Source organism: Mesocricetus auratus, unplaced genomic scaffold (genome assembly GCF_017639785.1).
Source record: "Mesocricetus auratus isolate SY011 unplaced genomic scaffold, BCM_Maur_2.0 Super-Scaffold_100022, whole genome shotgun sequence".
NCBI classification, from domain to species: Eukaryota; Metazoa; Chordata; class Mammalia; order Rodentia; family Cricetidae; genus Mesocricetus; species Mesocricetus auratus.
Window position 1 is genome coordinate 1,073,412 of NW_024429203.1, and position 19,365 is coordinate 1,092,776.

Below are 19,365 nucleotides of genomic sequence, written 5' to 3' on the forward strand. Positions count from 1 at the left end.
CTACCTTAGGTCCTGTGTCTCCAGGGAGACCCCGAGCCCCATCTGCTCCAGCTCGGCCCTGTGAAGAAAGTGAGGTCAAAGTCAAGGAGTGTTTTAATTTAAAAGCATTATTTATCTATTTTTTTATTTACTTATGTGCTGTGTGTGCGCATGCCTCACATGTGGAGGTAAGAGGACTTTTGGAAGTCGGTTCTCTTCTCCAATCGGGTGAGTCTCAGGATTGAACTTTGGTCACCAGACCTGGCAGTAAGCACTTTACTTTGTGCGGAAGTTAAGGATGACCTTGAACTTCTGGTTCTCCTGCCTGGTCTCCCCAGCTCTGGGGTTACAGGCGCGCACAGCTGAAGGGTTGCTTTTATACATCACGCTGCACAGACTGCTCTCATTTGCCTCTGTCTACACTGCAGATCCCAGGCAAGCATTTCCCCTCTTCTCAGGTCCCTCTGCTGACAGAATGACCCAGAGGGAGCAAAGCCGGGGTTTGGAGTAGGCACTGGTGCGCAGAGCACAACTGAAGAATCTAGAATTACTCACTGTTTTGCCTTCCCGGCCGGGAGGCCCAGGAGGGCCCTGTAATCCTCGGGGGCCCTACAGTGGGAAACAAGAATGACAAAGGAAGGCTTATGCTTTTTTTTTGAGACAGGGCTCACACCGTGTGACTCTGGCTAGCCTAGAACTCACTATACAGGCCAGGATGGCCTTGAATTCACAGAGATCTACCTACTTCTGGGTACTGAAGTGCTGGGATTAAAGGTGTTTTATTGATTTTTCAGACAAATCTCATACTCCAGTCTGGCCTCCAACTATCTAAGTAACTGAGAATGACCTTGACCGCCTGATCCTCCAGCCTCAACGCCCCCCCTACACCCCACCCCTATACCCCACCCCTACACCCCCACCCCTACACCACCACCCCTATATCCCACCCGTACACCCCACCCCTACACCCCACCCCTATATCCCACCCCTACACCCCACCCCTACACTCCACCCCTACACTCCACCCCTACACTCCACCCCTACACCCCACCCCTATGCCCCACCCCTACACCCCCACCCCTATACCACCACCCCTATATCCCACCCGTACACCCCACCCCTACACCCCACCCCTACACTCCACCCCTACACCCCACCCCTACACTCCACCCCTACACCCCACCCCTATGCCCCACCCCTACACCCCCACCCCTATACCACCACCCCTACACCCCACCCCTACACTCCACCCCTACACCCCACCCCTATGCCCCACCCCTACACCCCCACCCCTATACCACCACCCCTACACCACCACCCCTATATCCCACCCCTACACCCCACCCCTACACCACCACCCCTACACCCCACCCCTACACTCCACCCCTACACTCCACCCCTACACCCCACCCCTATACTCCACCCCTACACCACCACCCCTACATCCCACCCTTATACCCCACCCCTACATCCCCACCCCCACCTGCAAGTGCTGGATGACAGCTTTGCACCCCACACTTGTTTATGTGAATCTGAGGCTGTCACCCAGGGTTTCCTGCCTGCTAGGCAAGTGCTTTACCAGCTGAGCCCCAGCGCCTAGCCCAGGACCTATTTGAAATCACTCTCTAGGAGGGAGGGGCAGAAATTTCAAAGGTGTATTTCTATTTTCTCCAACCCGCATTTTATCCTGTATCCTTGGGAGGAAACGTTCTCCACCTAACCCATTCCCTCCCCCAAATCCCTCCATCTCACCTGTGGTCCTGCTTCTCCTGATTCACCTTTCAGACCTGGGTATCCAGGCAGGCCCTTGGAGAACAAGAGACACAGCTTGAGCGAGGCCTCCAGCGTGGGTGGATCCCTCTCCCCAGTGCAGACCCCTTACTCACCACAGGGCCTGGGCGCCCAGTGAGCCCCACCGGGCCCGGGGGCCCTTTCATGGAGAGCTGTAAAGACAGACAGAAGCAAGAGTTCCCCACGAGACCACACAAACACTACACAGAGTGTGCCCCGTGCCTCTCCCATTCACGGGTTGCAAATTTGTCCCCCAGTTAACAGGTTGATAATACTCTGAGGGGGTCATTTGGAAGACTGGGATTAGATGAAATCAGAAGGCTGGGATCCCCGTAATGGCAACCAGCACCTTTACGAGAGTAATGTCTCGTCCTATTACTGTCTTGTCTCGGTCTGCCCTCCATCAGTCACAATGCACCAGGAGGCAGCACTCTGCTCTGGGACTTCCCAGCCTCCAGAATCGTTAGCTGTGTTTTTTATAAACGGCCCAGGCTCAGGATCTTACTCTGGCAACAGGGCAAGCATCTTCAGGAGAGAGGTCCTCTGCATCCCCACCAGTCCTGCATGAGTCCATCACATAAACACACGCCCCTGGTGCCACTCACCTGAGCCTGTTGCAGTATTGCCTGGGCCTGGGCCTGCTGGAAGGAGACTGGGGGCCCTTTTGATGATGAGCCGCTCGCAAGATGGAACTAGAGAGCAACTAGCAATGATGAGTAGGGGTCCACAGAAAGGCCCCCGGAGTCAGAATTCCACCCCAAGGTTGGGACACTCCCCTCCTTACCGGCATCATAATCACCGTGCCAGGAAGACCCCGGACTCCATCAACACCTGGAATTCCTGGGAGGCCAGCAGGACCCTGAGAGACAGAAAGAGAGACAGAGGGATGAGGAGAACACAGGCAGGGACGGGAGACAGAAAAGGAGAGGGAGGAAGGGGAAGAGCTCCCAAGAAGATGGGGGAGCAGTGAGAGGGAGGGAGGGAGTCTCTGGAGGAAGAGAGGAGAAGGCAAAGACATGGGAACAGAGGCAAAGGTGGTAAGAGAGACACTAGAGACTCGAGAAGGAAAGGAAAAGGAAGATGGTGGGGGAGACCTGCAGAAATGGGTGGACAAGGGAGACAGAGACAGATGCGGGGGGACTCATGGGGGCTGGAAGGGTGGCTCAGCAGTTAAGAGCCCTTGATGCATAATCATGAGGACAGGAGTTTGGATCCTAGCACCCAAGTGGCAAGCCAAGTGTCCCACAAAGGAATGCAATCCATCTTTCAGGGGTCCAAAGCCCTCTCCGGTCTCTGTATGTGCACAGGGTTGGACACACATGCACACGCACGCGCACACACACTTGCCCGCTGCACACTCACACACGCATACATAAATAAATCAAACATTTTTAAAGGAGAGAGTTCCAGCACGACAACTCAGCAGGTGGAGGCACATGCTGCCAGGCCTGATGACCCGATTTGATCCCCTGACTCCTGCAAGGTGACCTGTGACTCCCACTCAGGCGCCAGGGCACATACCACCACCCGACATGTGTGTGCACGCACACACAAAATAGATACATTAAAATGTCATAAAATATTTAAAGGTACATAAAACAGGCATGAGGGGAAAAATGGGATAGTTCCCCGGTGAACAACGGGAGGTCAGAGAGATGGTTCCAGATGGGGGCAATATCAGCCACAGGGTCAGTGCCACTTCAGCGGTGGCATTCCCATTTCCAGCCCCCCACACCTACGTTCAATCTCCACACTCCCAACCTGAAACCCCACCCTGAAGAGGGACACACTCCACACTCAGTGGGGAGTCTCTTACCGGTAGACCTCGGTCCCCAGGGAAGCCTGGAGGGCCTGGAGGGCCTGAAGGACCAGATATACCCTGTGAAGACACAGGAAAAAAAGAAGTCACAGAAGATGCAAAATCGGAGCATGGCTGGCTTCTGACCCTCCTGTGACCTTGACTTCAGGCAGGCCTCCCTACTCCTCCTCTTAGTCGGCCCCCTCCCCCACACAAGGTCTGAGACCTGCATCTCTCTCAGCTTCACACCACAGACCCCTTCCTGACACACCTTTTGAGTAGTGACTATCCAACAACCTCTGGGCAACACTATAATTAACCCCCTCCATGCACACTCAGGAGGCTGAGGCGGAAGGATCAAGAGGTGGATTCCAGTCTGGGCTACATAGTGAGATCAAGACCAGCCTGGCGTTTATAAAAGAAAAGGAAGGCAGGGTGAGAGAGAGAGCAGCTACATGAGTGCCCGTAGCGTAACTGATTTGTGTATGGGCTCTAGAATAGAGTGGGAAGATGGTGGAATGTGGGACTAGGACCAGTACTCACCCGGGGTCCTGGGGCTCCTGCAGGTCCCTCAAATTGCTGTCCCTGGAGGGAAAAGAAGTGTGAGCCCTGTTCTCATGGCCTCCCCTCCTCCCAGCCCCCATCCTCTCACCTGCTCTATGGCCGCAGGCTCTCCTTTTGCTCCCTTTTCTCCAGCTCCCTGGAGACGGTGGGCAAAGAGGAGACATGAGGGCAGATGTTTGTGAGAGCGCATGCCCTAAGCCAGGCAGTGGTGGGGCACACCTCTAATCCCAGCACTCGGGAGGCAGAGGCAGGCGGATCTCTGTGAGTTCGAGGCCAGCCTGGTCTATAGAGCGAGTTCCAGGACAAACTCTGAAGCTACACAGAGAAACCCTGTCTCGAAAAACCAAAAAGAAAAAAAGTGCATGTCCTACAAAGTTAGTGACCTGAATTCAGTCCCTGAACTCCACCATGGAAGATGACTGACTTCTGTAAGTCATTCAAGGTGAAGGACACAAGCTCCAAAGGTCCTTGCCATGGCCCTGCGTCTAACCCACTGAAGTCAGTGAGTGTGTGACACCCATAAAGCAAAGCGTTGTGACACCTGGGATGACTTATCCTCATTGGGTTTGACAGGGTTTCTCTGTGTAGCCCTGGCTGTCCTGGAACTCACTCTGTAGACCAGGCTGGCCTCAAACTCAGAAATCTGCCTGCCTCTGCCTTCTGCGTGCTGGGATTAAAGGTGACTGGATTTGAAGTTGCATCAGAGAGGCCAGGTGTGGTGGCAAACACTTTACTCCCAGCACTTGTTGCTGGAGATAGATGTGATGGTTAACATTGTCACCTCGACAGGCTCTAGAGTCACCTAAGACAAGTCACTTGGCATGCCTGTACAGGGCAGGGCAGGCAACTCTCTGGAAGTTCAAGGCCAGCTGGGTCTACATAGCACATTCCAGAATAACTAGGGCTGCATAATAAGACCCTTCTCAAAAACAAGCAAACAAAATGAAACCACATAGGAGATTGGTGAGATACAACTGTGGGTTTGTGGGTGTGTCTGGGTGTTTGCGGGGAGAAGCTACTGAGGGCGATAACAGAATGAAGTGGGGAGAAAGGCTGCAGAGAATCAGCACTGCCTCTCCTCCTCCAGGATCTGAAACCTCCCACGGCATCCTCCTGTCTCCATGATGCTCCACTCAAGTGCGCGAGGTCAGGCAACTGTGGACCGACCCGTCTGAAACGTGAGCAAAACAACCCTCTACTCTCCTCACAGATTGTTTCTGTTGGGTGTTTTGTCACGGCGCCAAGAAGAGTGACAGGACAAGAAGTCAGGGTAAGTCTCAACTCCGCACCACGGAGAACCAGGCTGACCCTCTAGATGCTTCTACCCAGGGCTTTGACTAAGAACACTGTCTCTCTGCTCAGAGTCAGTCCCAAGCCTTTCTCCCCTGAGTTCTGGAATCTTCTAGCCATCCTCGTTTAAAATCTTACTTGAATGTCAAACAGATGTTACAAATTCAAGACCCCCAGAGGGACGCACTCCTACTGTGTCCTGCAGCTCACTTGGTGTCCTGCCTTTCTCCACTGAAGCAGCGTAGTGGTGGGAGGGTTTGCTTCCGCTTACACTTTGAGGGGAAACATCCATCACAGCAGGGAAGGCATCGTGAGGCAGCTGGTCGTGCTGCTGCCACAGTCACAACGCCGGGCAAGAGTAATGAGCGGTGGTGCTCCTCCTTTTAACTGAGTAGGCGACGCCAGTCCACGACCTGACACCACACATTTAGGGTGGGTCTTCCCTCGCTTAACCTAATCTAGATAATGCCTCGCAGGCTTGCGCCAGACACAGGCTTGTGTCTCCAGTGATTCTAGAGCCTGTGGAGATGACAATGTTAACCATCTCAAGCACCTCCAGCAAGAGCGAAGTATTCTCTCTCACTACAGGCTAACACGGCGGGCTTCCCCACCGACTCTCTGGCTCCCCCTACTGTCCACTTAGCAGGCAGGGCACGCAGAGACATAGAAGCACGAAGTCAAGTGGCTTCCCACCCTGTTTAGACTAAAAGCCTAACATCACTGGTCTCTGTCACACTGTTAGTGCTTGGTAAATATTTTCAACTGCAACTGCACCAGGGTCACACCAAGGTAGCTGACACAAGACAATCACAGTTAAGAGAAAGCATGTATCTACGACCATCTCCTGACTCAGCCAATTGAGACTCACAGGAAAGATCTGGAACTCAGTCTGTAAAGGCTGCTCTGCTGCCCGGAACTTGGGGCCCATGGTGGAGCCGTCCCCTTCTTCATCCTCCTCAGTAGCCTCACTCTCTGGAGGCCTCAGCTCAGTTTCAGCCTCAGAGTCAAACCCCTGCTGAGGACATTGAGAAGGTCAAGGTTTGCTCTTGACCTTCTCATCTGCCACCACCCCGCCCCCTGGCCCAGTACCACCCACTCCCCACCAACCTGCAAGACAGTGGCATTTCGTTCAATGGTCACAGTGGCGGTGATGGCCAAGGGTGTGAGAGTCGGAGGCTGGTGGGGAGCAGGCTTCTCTGCCTCAGGGCTGTGGAGGGAGGTCTGCAGCAGCCATGAAGGAGTGTCAGACACGGGACAAGGCCAAGCACAACAAAGAGGAGACAAAAGAGGAGCCAGATCTCTCCCGTAGAGCAGCCCCCAGTTTGGGGATGGGAAGACAGAGGTGGCTTCCACTGAGCACAGAGGCTGGTGGGGGGAAGCCAAGTGCCCTGCACAACTGGTCCTAGGCGGCCAGAGAGAGGACCAGACCCAGGAGGAGCAGAGCAGGGCCAAGTCTCCCAGGCCTGGGAGCAGAACTGGATTGGCTCCAGGGCCCAGTGATTAAAGTCAGGAGCCAGCACTCGGGGCCAGACTCCGGAAGCCCAGCCCCGTGACAGCTCAGGGATCAAGCAGCCAGGCTGCAGCTCCTCCAGCCTGGACAGCTGCAGAAAAACTGGGTCAGGGCAGAGAAGGAAAGCCTCGGGGGTACAGGTCAGAGCCAGGGGCTGACGGGGGCATGTTACTCTTGGAATTCAGATGGGATAGAAAGATCTGGAACTGACATGTGGCTACCTCCAACCAAGGACTTGAAGCAGTAACCCAACCAATGACTTAGGACCCCTTCCCAGTGATCTACCTGTCAATAGCCAACAAAATTAACTCAAATTATTCCAAGCACTAATGACTGCTAAGTGAGCCCCGCCTTCATAAGTGCCACCAAAGGCACCAGACAGAAGCCCTTCCATCGAGAGACCCCACTGTGACCCCAACCAGTGGAATCATCCAACAAAAATCGCAATTGTGGCTTCTAGCAATCTCCCTAACAAATAACTTAACCTTAAACTAGTGCATTGACTGGTTCTAATGTCAACTTGACCCAACCCAGAGTCACCCTGGAAGGGAGTCTGTGAGTGGTTATCCAGATCAGGAGGCCCCTCTTCGCCTCCTGCTTTTGGCCAGGGACGGTGGGGTTTTGTTTTCGTTTTCAGATGTGAGCCTGTGTACTTGCTGGAGGACCACGTGAATGCAGATCACTGAAGAGGGCGTCAGATCCCCTGGGACTGGAGTTACAGGCTGTTGTGAGTCTTGTAAATGGGTGCTAGGAACCAAACCCGTGTCCCTCTGCAAGAGTAGCAAGGGCTCCTAACCTCTGTACCATCTCTCTAGACCCCTGCTCAGGACATTTTAGCACAGTCATCGAAATGAAACAGGTCCACTAGTACAGAATGCTATCTTCCAGAACTGTCCTTAGTAGCTGATGCTATCTTCATCAAAAGCAACAGTGACTATGAAAGACCCTCAAGATCTAGCCTGTGGCCATTCCCTTATAGAAGGAGGCAGCGGGGAGGGCCATTGGCCCCTCGTCAGAGGTTCCGGCCACTCTCTCCCACACCTCTCTGCCAGCTATCTGTAATTCTGCCTGGGCTGCACATGGTCTCCTGATCTCTAGAAAGGCAAGAATACTGAGTGTTCAAGGTTAACTGAAGAGGACTCCATTTGTACAGCCGGGAGAGTAAGCGTCCATGCTTAGGGTGTCTTGAAGGTCATGAACCCACATCCCTGTATGTAACCCCTCACCTTAGCTCTGTAAGTACACTCAGTCAACTCATTGGTTCCCTAAGCTAGATCTGAGTGGAATCGTACCTTTGTTGGTCATTAGTTTCCTATTGTTCATGTCTTTAAGGTCATGAGTTCCCTACCTGTTGCCCCTGTCTTCCCAGGCAACGTTCACACACCAAAGCACCAAAGTGACCCTTCTCAATGTCTTCCTAGTAGAGACCTCCAACTAGTGACTCCCTACACTTAGCTCAATGAACAGGTTCCTGCAGTACTAAGCAGCACCCTCTGTCATCCCACTGATCTCCAGGGCTGACTGGGCTGATCTAGTTGGCTAGGCAGGTGTTCCCTCCTCCCACCCTGCTCCGAGCGTGTCTCTCCTGAAGCTGGAGCATGGGAGTATCTGTGCTCTTCTGCTAGAACCTCAAGATGAGCTCCCAAACGGTGCCATCAGAGGAATAACCCTCACCTATGAGCCCCAGCAGTGAACCCCACATACCGGCCCAATAACCAATGCGCCAGTTACCCCGCCTGGTGATTCCATTAAAAATACATCATGAGCCTCCTAATCATCAGCAGTGTCTCCCCCAGCTCCTCTAGACTGGAGATCGTGTGGAACAGACATGAAGAGCCTCTGACACAGGACCCGGCATCCCCTTTGGCTGAGAGAACCAGACTCCAGGTGTCAAGTCTTGAGGACCAATACAAAGATGAGTGACCGGAAATGGGTCAGAGTCAGGCAGAGAAGAGCAAAGTGGGAAGTCCCAGGTTCTTACCTGGTTCTCGGAGGCACCAGGGGTTGGGCTCGGCCTTGAGGTCTCCTTGTTCTTTTTCTTTCTTCCCTTCCCCTTTCGGCCCCGCCCCTTTTTCTTTCCTTTGCCCTTGCGACGACGAGGAGTTGTTGTTTCTGGCTCATCCTTGGGGGCCTGAGGAGAGAGTTCTAGTCAGGACCAGAGACTCTCCTCATTGGAAAAGCCACCCCTGACTCACTGAAGGCCATGACGTGGTCCATCACTGTCATTCAACCTGTGGTTCACTTAGCCACATGTGTGTGTATGTGTGCATGTGTGTGTACATGTGTGTGCAAGCATTGTGTGCATTGTGTACATGTGTATGCATGCATGTGTGTGCATGTGCATGTGTGTAGATGTGTATGCATGTGTGTACATATGTGTGCATGCATGTATGTGTGTATGCATGTGTGTACATGCATGTGTGCATGCATTGTGTGCATGTGTGCATGCGTGTGTGTGTGTGTGTGTGTGTGTGTGTGTACACAACTGTGTGCATGTGCACACAAAGACCAGGGGCCAACCTCGGGTGTCATTCCTCAGGCACCATTCACCTTTCTTTACTATTGTCGAGATCGGTTTTTCCCTGGCCTGGAGCTCACCAGTTAAGCTAGGTTGACTGGCCAGTGAGCTCCAGGGTCTGCCTGTCTCTGCCTTCCCATCACTGGGGTTACAAGTACCACCAGGTTCAGCTTTTCCTCACAGGCTCTGGGGTCCAAACAGGCCCTGGTGCTTGAAAGTGAAGGTCCTTTCCCGACTGAGCCATCTTCCCTATCCGCAGACTGATAGTTGTTGTTGTTGTTTTGGAGACAGGATTCTGCTATCTAGCTTAGGCTCCCCTCAAAGTCACGGTCCTCTTGCACCCGCCTCTGAACACAGAAGGCTCACCACGCCTGGCTTGTTACGTCACTTGAGGTTAAGGTCATCTTCTGGGATTAGTCCTATGTTCAGGGTCTAAACGGGCTCAACTCCTTGTTTCTGGGTAATGGCCCACTCTTTCTCAAAACCTGGGCCAGGGATGGCTCACCTGTCACCTGGGGCCCCTCACTCACCCCTGTGGTTGTAGGATCCCGGGTTTCACAGCCAGGTAGGTAGAACTCACAGGCCTTGAAGGCAGCCTGAGGGTCTGGAATTAACAGCAGCTCCTGAATGTCTCCCTGCACAGGAGGAAAAGGAGCCGCAGGATGTCTCTGGCCCTTATTCCCCAGAGTATCTCTGCCCTTCCTTCCATGGAGCCTCGGAGTTTCCCACCCACAGCACCCTAAGGAGGGGAGGCCTGGGCATCTTCACCTGTCACCTAAGGAGGGGAGGCCTGGGCATCTCCACCTGTCACCTAAGGAGGGGAGGCCTGGGGCCTCTCTACCTGTAACTCAGAAGCAAAATTCTCACCAGCCCCATGACACCATAGGAGAAAACGCACCCAGCGTGACGGTTAAACTTGCCAACCTTTAAACCTCCACTGATCTGCTTAAAGCACGTGCACACACACGCACAGGTGTGCCAGGTCACTCGCACACTCGCATGTGTTGGTGAGAGGAAAAGCTTCAGGACCCAGTTCTCTCCTTCCACCCCATACATTCCGGGTGTGAACTCAGGTCAGAGGTCTTAGCAGCAAGCACCTTTACTGACTGAGCCATCCCGCTGGCCCCTAGTTAGTCAACCTGAGAGGATCTCGACTTAACCCTCCACACAAGCCTCTGGGCGTGGCTGTGAGGGATTATCTACATTAGGGCAACTAACCACATCTTTTTTTTTTTTTATTATGAATACAACATCCTGCCTCCATGTATGTCTGCACACCAGAAGAGGGCACCAGATCTCATTACAGATGGTTGTGAGCCACCATGTGGTTGCTGGGAATTGAACTTCAGGACCTCTGGAAGAGCAGTCGGTGCTCTTAACCTCTGAGCCATCTCTCCAGCCCAACTAACCACATCTTAATGTGGTGGACTAGTGCCATTCCTTGAGCTGGGGTCCTAGACTACATAAAAAGAAAAAACTGAGTTGAGTGCCAGCGTCCGTCTCTCCCTGTTTCCTGACTTCAGGTGCAGTTGACCTGCCACCTCACGCTGCTGCTTGCTGTGATTGCATGTGACCTCAAATTGTGAGCCCACATAAACCTTCTTCAGGGAGCTTCTGTCTTGCATTTTGTCAAAGCAATGGAAGAAGTGACCAACACACCAATCATCTGCCCCCTGAAGTGCTGTGGCCCCTCAGGCCACCTCCACATACCGCGCTCTAGACACCAGCTGGCTCACTGGAGAGATGAGGTTGCTGGGCCTCCTGGAAGGTTCACACCTCCAAACCACACAGCGGAATCTCCACACCACACCAGTCAGAGCCATCTGGCCCCTTCCACAAACACCCCAGCACGGCAGCCTGTGCCGGTCTGAATCCCCTGTCACAAGCACACGGTGACCTGATTTCCTGTTGATTTACTAAGGGTCTCTTGTATGGTGCTCCCTTCCTTGGGCTCTGTGAAGCTAGGGGGAGGCTGGGCACTTTGTTTTTCTGTTCTGTTCTAGTTTAGGCTGAAGACAAAGCGCCCCCCCAGCCTCTGCCTCGGTTTCCCCTGCCACTGAACTCCATACCTCAAAAGTCTCCTCCCTGCTGTCATGGGTTCCCATCATGGTGAGTCCCGCTGTGCTGATAAACTGAGGTCCCTGACCAAGCATGGGGGGCTGAGGGTCACAGTCAGCCACCAGGGTCACCTTGTCACCACTGACACTGACCGCCACACGGTGCCACCTGCAAGAGGAACAAGTCTCAGTGCAGGGATTTCTGCAGGGTACCCTTACCCCTTTCCCATACTTACCTGCCATCCATGAGGTTGACCTGCTTGGGGAGGGGCCTGAAGGAGTCACCAAGGAGACCCAGAGCTGGCCCCAGTGCCAACCCCAGCTGCCGGACGCCCTTCTCATCGTAAATAGACAGAAGGACAGACCGATTGGCTGGCTGGCCCCGCACAGTGAACAGCACAGAAAAGTTCTCAGGAAAATGCCCGTCTGTGTGGGCAGAGGGGAAGGGGGCAGTTAGACAACCGAGGTGACTCCACCCTTCCAGGGTGACCCCCACCCCAGCCTTCCTGCCCTGACTCACCTGGAAAGAGTTGCAATGTGGGGACACTGAGCAGGCTGGACTTGCCCACCCTGAATGCTCTGTCACCCTGTGGAATCCTATGGGGACAGAAGCCAGGCGCCTCAGCAACCCCCGCCTGGCCCCTGTGCACCCCCAAGGCTTTCAGTACGTCCACCGGCTCTGCTGTAGAGAGATGCCAGGGTGAGGGGGCGTGGTCAGAGCCAGCCTCGGACCTGACTGCACAGTCCCCTGTCCTGAGAGTAGCTCAGAAGGCTGAGGCAGGAGGATCTCTTCCTGCTCTGCAGTGAGCTCAAGGCCAGATACAGCAACCTAATGAGACTCTGTCTGAACACTAGGAAGAGAAAAAAAAAAAAACTCCAGCTCCATAAGACTTGCTCTGACTTTGGAAGCTCCCTCTGCGCCCCCCCCGTGCTAACATTCTAGAGAGAAACAGGCAGCCTGGGACCAGCAGCACTTCCCCCAATACCCCACAGATGTTCCTGCTACATCAGTCTGTTAAACCTCGTTCATTTTTTTCCTCTAAGTTTTCAGTGAGAAAAAAAGCTGACCTAGTTCTAGGATGAATCAAAGGTTCCTGGCCGGAGCCCCAGAACCAAGCCTTCCCCTTCTCCCTACGCCCCCACACTGGCTTCTTGGGCAGCTTCCCAGCATGGAGCCCCCTTGCTAGGGAAAAGCCACAAGGGGGAATGGGTGTGTGGGGGTGTGCTCTTCTTAGACCCCTCAGCCTCTTTCCTCTGACCCTCAGCCCCATGTCCCCCTCCCTCTGACTCCCAGGTCCCACAGCCTTGTTCTCCCATTTAATGCCCCCCTGACCTCCTCCACATGGCTGCCCCATCTAACTTCTACCCTGACCTCTTCCCTCTGACCTCTTCCTTTACACTTCCCATGTTCCTCCCTCTCACCTGGGAAGGGCTTTGCCACTTTCTGACCTGCTCCTTCTGACATCTATCTCTGATAACCTCCCCCACACTCCCCCTCTCTCATCCCAGGACAGAGGCCCCTAATCCAAGCCATCCTTGCAGCCCCGCCCAGGCAGCTTGGCCAGTCTTAACTGGTTCCACATGGTTTGGGTAGGGCTGGTGAGTGCTTCCCCTGGGCCCAAAGCCCCTGGCCTGTCCCCTCCCCTAGCAAACTGTCCCACTAACCCCCTGACCCAGACTCTTGGCAGGAACCAGGTTCTGCTGAATCTGCCATGACCTCACTACAGGGTGGCTCAGGGTGACCTCACCACTGAGAACTGGGTTGGGGGCCAGACTTGGGGAGGAAGGGACTTGGATGAAGACCCCCATCCCAAACTCTGTGACGTCCTATACTGGTCCCTGCATCCTTGGCCCTGTCCAATCTACCTTCTCTCTGTTCCACTCATTAAACTTGCTTTCTTGGTATTCTCTCTCCTCTCTCCTCTCTCCTCTCTCCTCTCTCCTCTCTCCTCTCTCCTCTCTCCTCTCTCTCTCCTCTCCTCTCCTCTCTCTCTCCCTCCCTCCCTCTCTCTCTGTCTCTCCCTCCCTCCCTCCCTCCCTCCCTCTCTCTCTCTCTCTCTCTCTCTCTCTCTCTCTCTCTCTCTCTCTCTCTCTCTCTCTCTCCTGTCTGTAATTGTCTCTTCAGTGGCCAGGCTGTCATTAAGAGGTATTTGGATCGCAGCTCCCCTGGGGCTGAGTTTGGGCTCTCAGGCTCTGCTAACCACAAGGGTCATACCCCAGTGGACCATCCCAGCTGTCCCCCCTGGACTGGAAGCCCCGGGGAAGATTTAAATCCACAACATCATCCAGTAGAGCAACTCTGCCCACTCAGTTTGTTGTCTTTGTTAGATAAAGTCTACTGTGAGCCAGGCTGGCCTTGAACTCCCGACCCTCTGCTGCTCACCTCCAGAGTGCCGAGATTACAGACAAGCACCACCATGGCCCATGTACACAGCTCAGGGATGAAACACGGGGATTTGTGCATGCTAGGTGAGCGCTATACCAACGGAGCCACGTCCTAACAGATTCTGACCCCCTTGGTCACTGCTAACTCCCATTTCAAAAGTCCTTCCTGCCATATGACCCAAAAGACTTTTATTCAATCTTGAGTCCTCGCTGCAATGACCTTTCAGTAGCTAACTTCCCTTTGTCTCTCATGGCTCTATGACAAGGAGACACACAAGAGCCATTGAGCCTGTGGGGCCAGCAGGAGGGGTCAGGAGCCTCCCAGGCTCTCCCCCACATACACACCCTCTCCATGCCTTGGCCAAGGCCTCAAGAGAGATGCCTAGTGGAGTCTAAGATGTGGAGGGAGCAGGCTGGGTCATGGATGGAATTCCCAAAATTCACATATGCAGTTTTTCGAGCGTGGGCCTTGCCACCGGTTGAGGTGTAGGCAGTTAATTAGATGAAAAGTTTTGAGGACTGACAGGATGGCTCAGCAGGGGAAGGCGCCGGCTGCCAGGCCCGATAACCTGAACTTGATCCCAGGAACCTACCCGGTGGAAGGAGAGAACCTTCAGGTTGTCTGACCTCCACCTGTGCACACATCGGGCACGCATTCATGCACAATAAATAAAAATTCTAAACTTGATGCCGTTGTTCAGCATGCGGCCCTGGCAACAAGAGTTCCACACCATATACCACACAGGCCAGACTTGCAATGGGAGGGAGGCGGAGGCTCTAACTCGAAGGAGAATTCTCCCACGCCATGCAAGGGAAAATATGACCAAGTCACTGAGTGGGCGACTGGCTGTGGCAGATGACAGCATTTGCCTGTAGACCACGGGGAAGCGTGTGTGAGAATCTGAGAACATAGGAGGGTGCTCTTCTGTCCGGGGAGCAGATGGGGTTGCCTGGGTGTGGCCCAAATTGCAGATTCCTGGAGTCCCAGGGGTCTTGTATCCTGAACCAATGCCTGAGGTTGCGTGACCCTGAAGTTGTGTGAGCGTGAGAATGGGGCATAGGTCAACACGGGGTTCTCCACGCGGGCAGCAGCCTCCCCAGACTGAACAGCAATTGGGGACGTGGGGTCTGTGCATGCCCGTGGCCTCTGAGGGACAAAACGCATTTTCCTTTACTTCTGGGAGGTGAACTAGATCATAGAAGCCCTGGCCATTCATCACTCGGAGAGTCAGCGTGTCCTCTCACCATCGCTACAGAACCCCGAGAGTCGTGGCTGGGGCACCAGGCCAAATGCTCACAGCTGGGCATGCGTCAGCGGTGACTCACCGGTCCCTCAGCCCTGGGGACCCCCTTGGGGGCCCTGAGAAATTCTTCAGGAAAAAATCACCCCAGGATCTTGCAGCTGGGGTACGACGCAACTTCCACTTGGCCGCCCCCCCCGCCAGCTCTCGGCGCTCGTCCAACCCAGCCCCGCGCCGCACCCAGCCTCGCCCCTCGTTGCCGCCCTCCCGGGGGCCCTGTCCATGGTGCTGATGCTGTGGCTCTAGGGAGGGGGTGGGGGAGGGGAGTTGGGGGAGGAGAAAGGGAGCCAATTTCTGTCAAAGAAGAGAGGATGGTGTGAAGTCCTTGGGAGAGGAGGGAAGGGGAACTGTGTGGGTCAGAGACATGTCTGGGGTGGGATGCTTGCCGACAAACCTAACGACCTGAGTTCAATTCTGGGACCCACATGGTGGAAGGAGAGACCTGAACCTTGAAAGTTGTCGTCTGACCTACACACACACACACACACACACACACACACACACATAAATAGATAAATGGATGGATGGATGGATAAATAGATAGATAGATAGACAATTTTAAAAAGAAAACTGAATTCCTAATATGTTCACTGCACTCACCACCAACCTCAGAATCAACCACTCATGTTCCCACAGGCAATATTATAGTCCTAAATCCCACCTACAGCCAACCAAAGACACATAAACACAACTGTAACTCGCCCGATTGCTCTAAGCATCATCTCCATGGTTTAGGGATGAAACATGGTAGAGTGCTTGCCTACCATGCTGGAAGCCCTGGATTCCTTGTCCAGCACCACATACCCTGACATCCCAGCACTTGGAAGGTAGAAGCAGAGGAGTCCAAGCTCAAGGCTACAGCCTGGGCTACATGGTAAATTTGAGGATAGCCTGAGCCTCATGAGACTCTATTTCCTGTAACAGAGTGCAGCTCCTCAGACACGTTCAACTCTCACATCTGACCACACACAGCCTCCCAGGGATTGCCCTGTCACCCACATTTACACAACCCCAGTGAACCCTCACACCCAAGTACACACGTATAGGCAAACCTCTGTAAAATACAGTTCTGCTTTGTTTGTTTGCTTGTTTGTTTTTTAGGCAAGCTCTCATATAGCCCGTGCTAGCCTCAACTTCACTTTGTAGTTCAGACTGACTCTCAACTCCTCATGCTCCTGCCTCCACGGCCCCAATCCTGTGGTCGTGGGTATGCATCATTATGCTCGGTTTTATATGGTGCTGAGAATGGCGCCCAGAGCTTACTTAGCACATGCTAGAAAAGCTGTCTACTCACTGAGCTGCAGCCTGTGCCCCACCCACCCACCGGGAGCCTCTTTAGAGACAGGGTCTGCTTATGCAACCAAAGATGCCATTGAACTCTGTATGTAGCTCAGTCTAGTCTTGAACCAGCAATCCATCTGGCTTTTCTTCTGGAGTGTTGGGATTGCACCACACCCACAGCATTCATCTTCACACATCAGCTTGTAAACACAGCCACACGTTTCCTGGCAACATCCCCCTCCCCAGTGGGCACATACCATACCAGCGAGAGCTAGAACCTAGGGTCTCCACATCACCACGGCCCCCGTTACGAACGACGTCTCCCTTGCACACACATCTTGGGATCTCCCTTGCACCCATGCACCCTTGGGATCTCCCTTCCAGCCCTTCGTCCCTCCTCACCAGCCAGCGTCCGGGACACGAGCTGCAAGGAGGCCAGGAGCAGGCAGAGGCCGGCCCGAGGCTGGTTCAGTCTCCGGCAGCTTCTCATCCCAGCAGGCCCCGGTGCGCGAAGGCCAAGGGAGAGGCAGCCTGGGTTGCGGGGAAGCAGTCGCTTTGGACAGCCTGAGACTGTGAGGATCCGCAGGAGACTGCCTGAGACCCCGCCCTAGCCGCGCCCTGCGCTCTAGTGCCCTGGCCCGGCGGGCGGGGCCCGGGCGAGAGGCGGGGGGACCCACAGCAGCAGGGAAAAAGTTTGCGAAGTGTGCGCCACACGGTGATTGGCTGTCTGAGATCGGAGCCCTTCTTGCAGGACTTCACTACTCGGAAGATGGGCCACGCCCACCAGCCCTAGAATCCTGGGGTGGGGGCGGAGGAGTCCCAGCGTAATGCTAAATCTTCGCCTCCAGCCCGCTCTCTGCCTTGCTCTCTCCAAGGCTGTTTTAGACTGATCAAGCCTCCAACCTCAGAGCTAGCAAGATAGCTCACCAGGGAGCAGCACTTGCCACTAAGACTGATGACCTGAGTTCTGTCCCGACCCCACGTGATGGAAGTGTCAGAACTGACTCCTAAAAGTTGTCCTCTGGCTTCCACACGCATGCCGCACCACACACACCCCTCACACCCGGGACACACAAAATCAAAGCACCTAAAGATGTAGTGGCGCAAGCTTTTAATCCCAGCACTTGGGAGAGAGGGTAGGTGGATCTCTGCGAGTTCGAGGCCAGTCTGGTCTACAGTTAGTTCTAGGAGAGCCGGAGCTACATAGTGAGACTCTGTCTCAAAAAGTAAGTAAATAAATAAATAAATAAAGCCTCCCCTCAGACACGGAATCAGCGTTATGCCTCAAGGCCGGCAAAGGGAGAATTCCCATCGTCAACCCAAAGCTTGCCCTTCAGAACCCCATTTCTTCCATAATCCTCACCCCAGATCCTGAAACTGTCCTAGTCTCTCTCTAAGCCTCCATTAGTCCACATGAACCTCGGAATTTGGAATTCGATGCCTGGTACCATCCTTAAACTCTCACCATGGACTTCATCTGTGTACATCTATGTATTTGTGTGTGTGCATGGAGTAGGGTTGCAAACATGTATACACCCGAATCTGGAAACAAGACAGATCCTGGCCACTGAACCTCATAAATCCTCCTGCCTCTCCCTCCACAGGGACTGCATTCCAGGCATTGGCTGATGCAGTCAGCTTTTTATGTGGGTGCTGGGGATCTGAACTTGGGTCCTCGGATTCAGGTCCTCAGGTTTGTACAGAACACACTTGAGACTGAGCCACCTCTCCAGCCCTCAAAATTTTTTTCTTTCCATTTTATGGAGTGCTTGTTATATGAACACTCTACCACTGAACCACACCCCAGGCTGTCCCCCAAGCTTTTAATCCCCAAAGAAAGGAATTGGCCTCCATCCCTTCTGCCTCACCCTGAGATCATTCAAGGAAGACACCCACCCCAATTCTAACCGCCCATCAAATAAGTGCTCAACCCCAAGAGGGTCAGGGACCGCTCTGCAGTTGACTGGTGCAGACAGGCAGGAGTCAGAGGAATTCGATCAGAGAGAAATCAAGGAGGTGTGTCTGTTCCCAAGTGCCCCTCTTAGGGAACTGGAGGTGCCAGACAACTCCCTCCCAGCCTTGGTTCCTCAGACAAAGAGTCTCTGTCCCTGGAGAGGAGGGGGTGGGGCCTTGTGTGACTGGAAGAGATGGGGTTCCCTAGGGTGGAGGGAGAAGAGAGAATCTCCTTTCCCCAGAAACAGCCTTTTCCAAATAAAAGGTCGTCTCAAAGTCCTAACCTGACCACCTTGCTAGAAAGTTCTTCCAGCAGTCTAACTACTATCTTCGACATTTATTTATTCATGCGTGCACGGTCTCTTGAACTCATGTCACAGCTCTCCAGAATAGTCAGAAGACAGCTTTGGGGAGTCAGTTGTCCCTTCTACCACCACGTGAGTCCCTGGAACTGAACTCAGTTCACTGGGCTTGGTAGCAGGCAGCTTGTCCACTGAGACATCTGGCTGCCCCTGGTCTCACTTCTTGACATCTGACTTTTTGAGGGAAGGGCATGCTGGGACAAAAGCCACACCTTGTGCGTACTAGGCAAGGGTTCTACCTCCAAGTTTTATCCGTATTCTGCTCTAAGTTCTGTGAGTGAAGACTCTGTCCCTTCCCCTGTGCAGACAGAAAGAGAAGAAACACCACTCACTCCTATTGACATGCCATAGGAAACTTTCAGAACCACTTATAAACCAAACAGCATGGGTGTGGCCTGTGATCCCAGCACCTGAGAGGCTGAGGGTCTCAATTTCAAGCCCGCCTGGACTACAGAGGGAAACCAAGTTCCCAAAACACACTAAGTTGGAGGGCTGGCGAGAGGGCTCACAGGGTGAAGGTGCTCACTGCCGTGCAGACAATCTGAGTTGGATCCTTGGAACACACAAGGAGAGGCT

General features: G+C 53.8%; 1 protein-coding gene across 4 annotated transcripts in view; it reads right to left on the reverse strand.

Annotated features, from left to right (window-relative positions):
- The window catches only part of Col5a3 (collagen type V alpha 3 chain), a 55,736-nt gene extending 38,642 nt beyond the window's left edge, over window positions 1-17,094 (reverse strand). Inside the window, exons 1-17 of one of the 4 annotated variants that reach the window (XM_040729814.1) lie at window positions 16,877-17,094; window positions 12,028-12,186; window positions 11,744-11,933; window positions 11,520-11,676; window positions 9,981-10,085; window positions 8,914-9,063; window positions 6,530-6,643; window positions 6,291-6,437; window positions 4,221-4,268; window positions 4,112-4,153; window positions 3,587-3,649; window positions 2,555-2,629; window positions 2,376-2,462; window positions 1,866-1,922; window positions 1,732-1,785; window positions 535-588; window positions 5-58 (exon numbers count right to left, since the gene is read on the reverse strand). In XM_040729814.1, the coding sequence (XP_040585748.1) occupies window positions 5-58; window positions 535-588; window positions 1,732-1,785; window positions 1,866-1,922; window positions 2,376-2,462; window positions 2,555-2,629; window positions 3,587-3,649; window positions 4,112-4,153; window positions 4,221-4,268; window positions 6,291-6,437; window positions 6,530-6,643; window positions 8,914-9,063; window positions 9,981-10,085; window positions 11,520-11,676; window positions 11,744-11,933; window positions 12,028-12,186; window positions 16,877-16,964 (1,644 nt within the window). In that variant the 5' untranslated portion in view covers window positions 16,965-17,094. Of the gene's footprint in view, window positions 1-4; window positions 59-534; window positions 589-1,731; window positions 1,786-1,865; window positions 1,923-2,375; window positions 2,463-2,554; window positions 2,630-3,586; window positions 3,650-4,111; window positions 4,154-4,220; window positions 4,269-6,290; window positions 6,438-6,529; window positions 6,644-8,913; window positions 9,064-9,980; window positions 10,086-11,519; window positions 11,677-11,743; window positions 11,934-12,027; window positions 12,190-16,876 lie in introns of all 4 variants that reach the window. The other 3 variants (XM_040729812.1, XM_040729815.1, XM_040729813.1) reach the window with 3 other exon arrangements.
- Window positions 17,095-19,365: the final 2,271 nt, after the last annotated feature.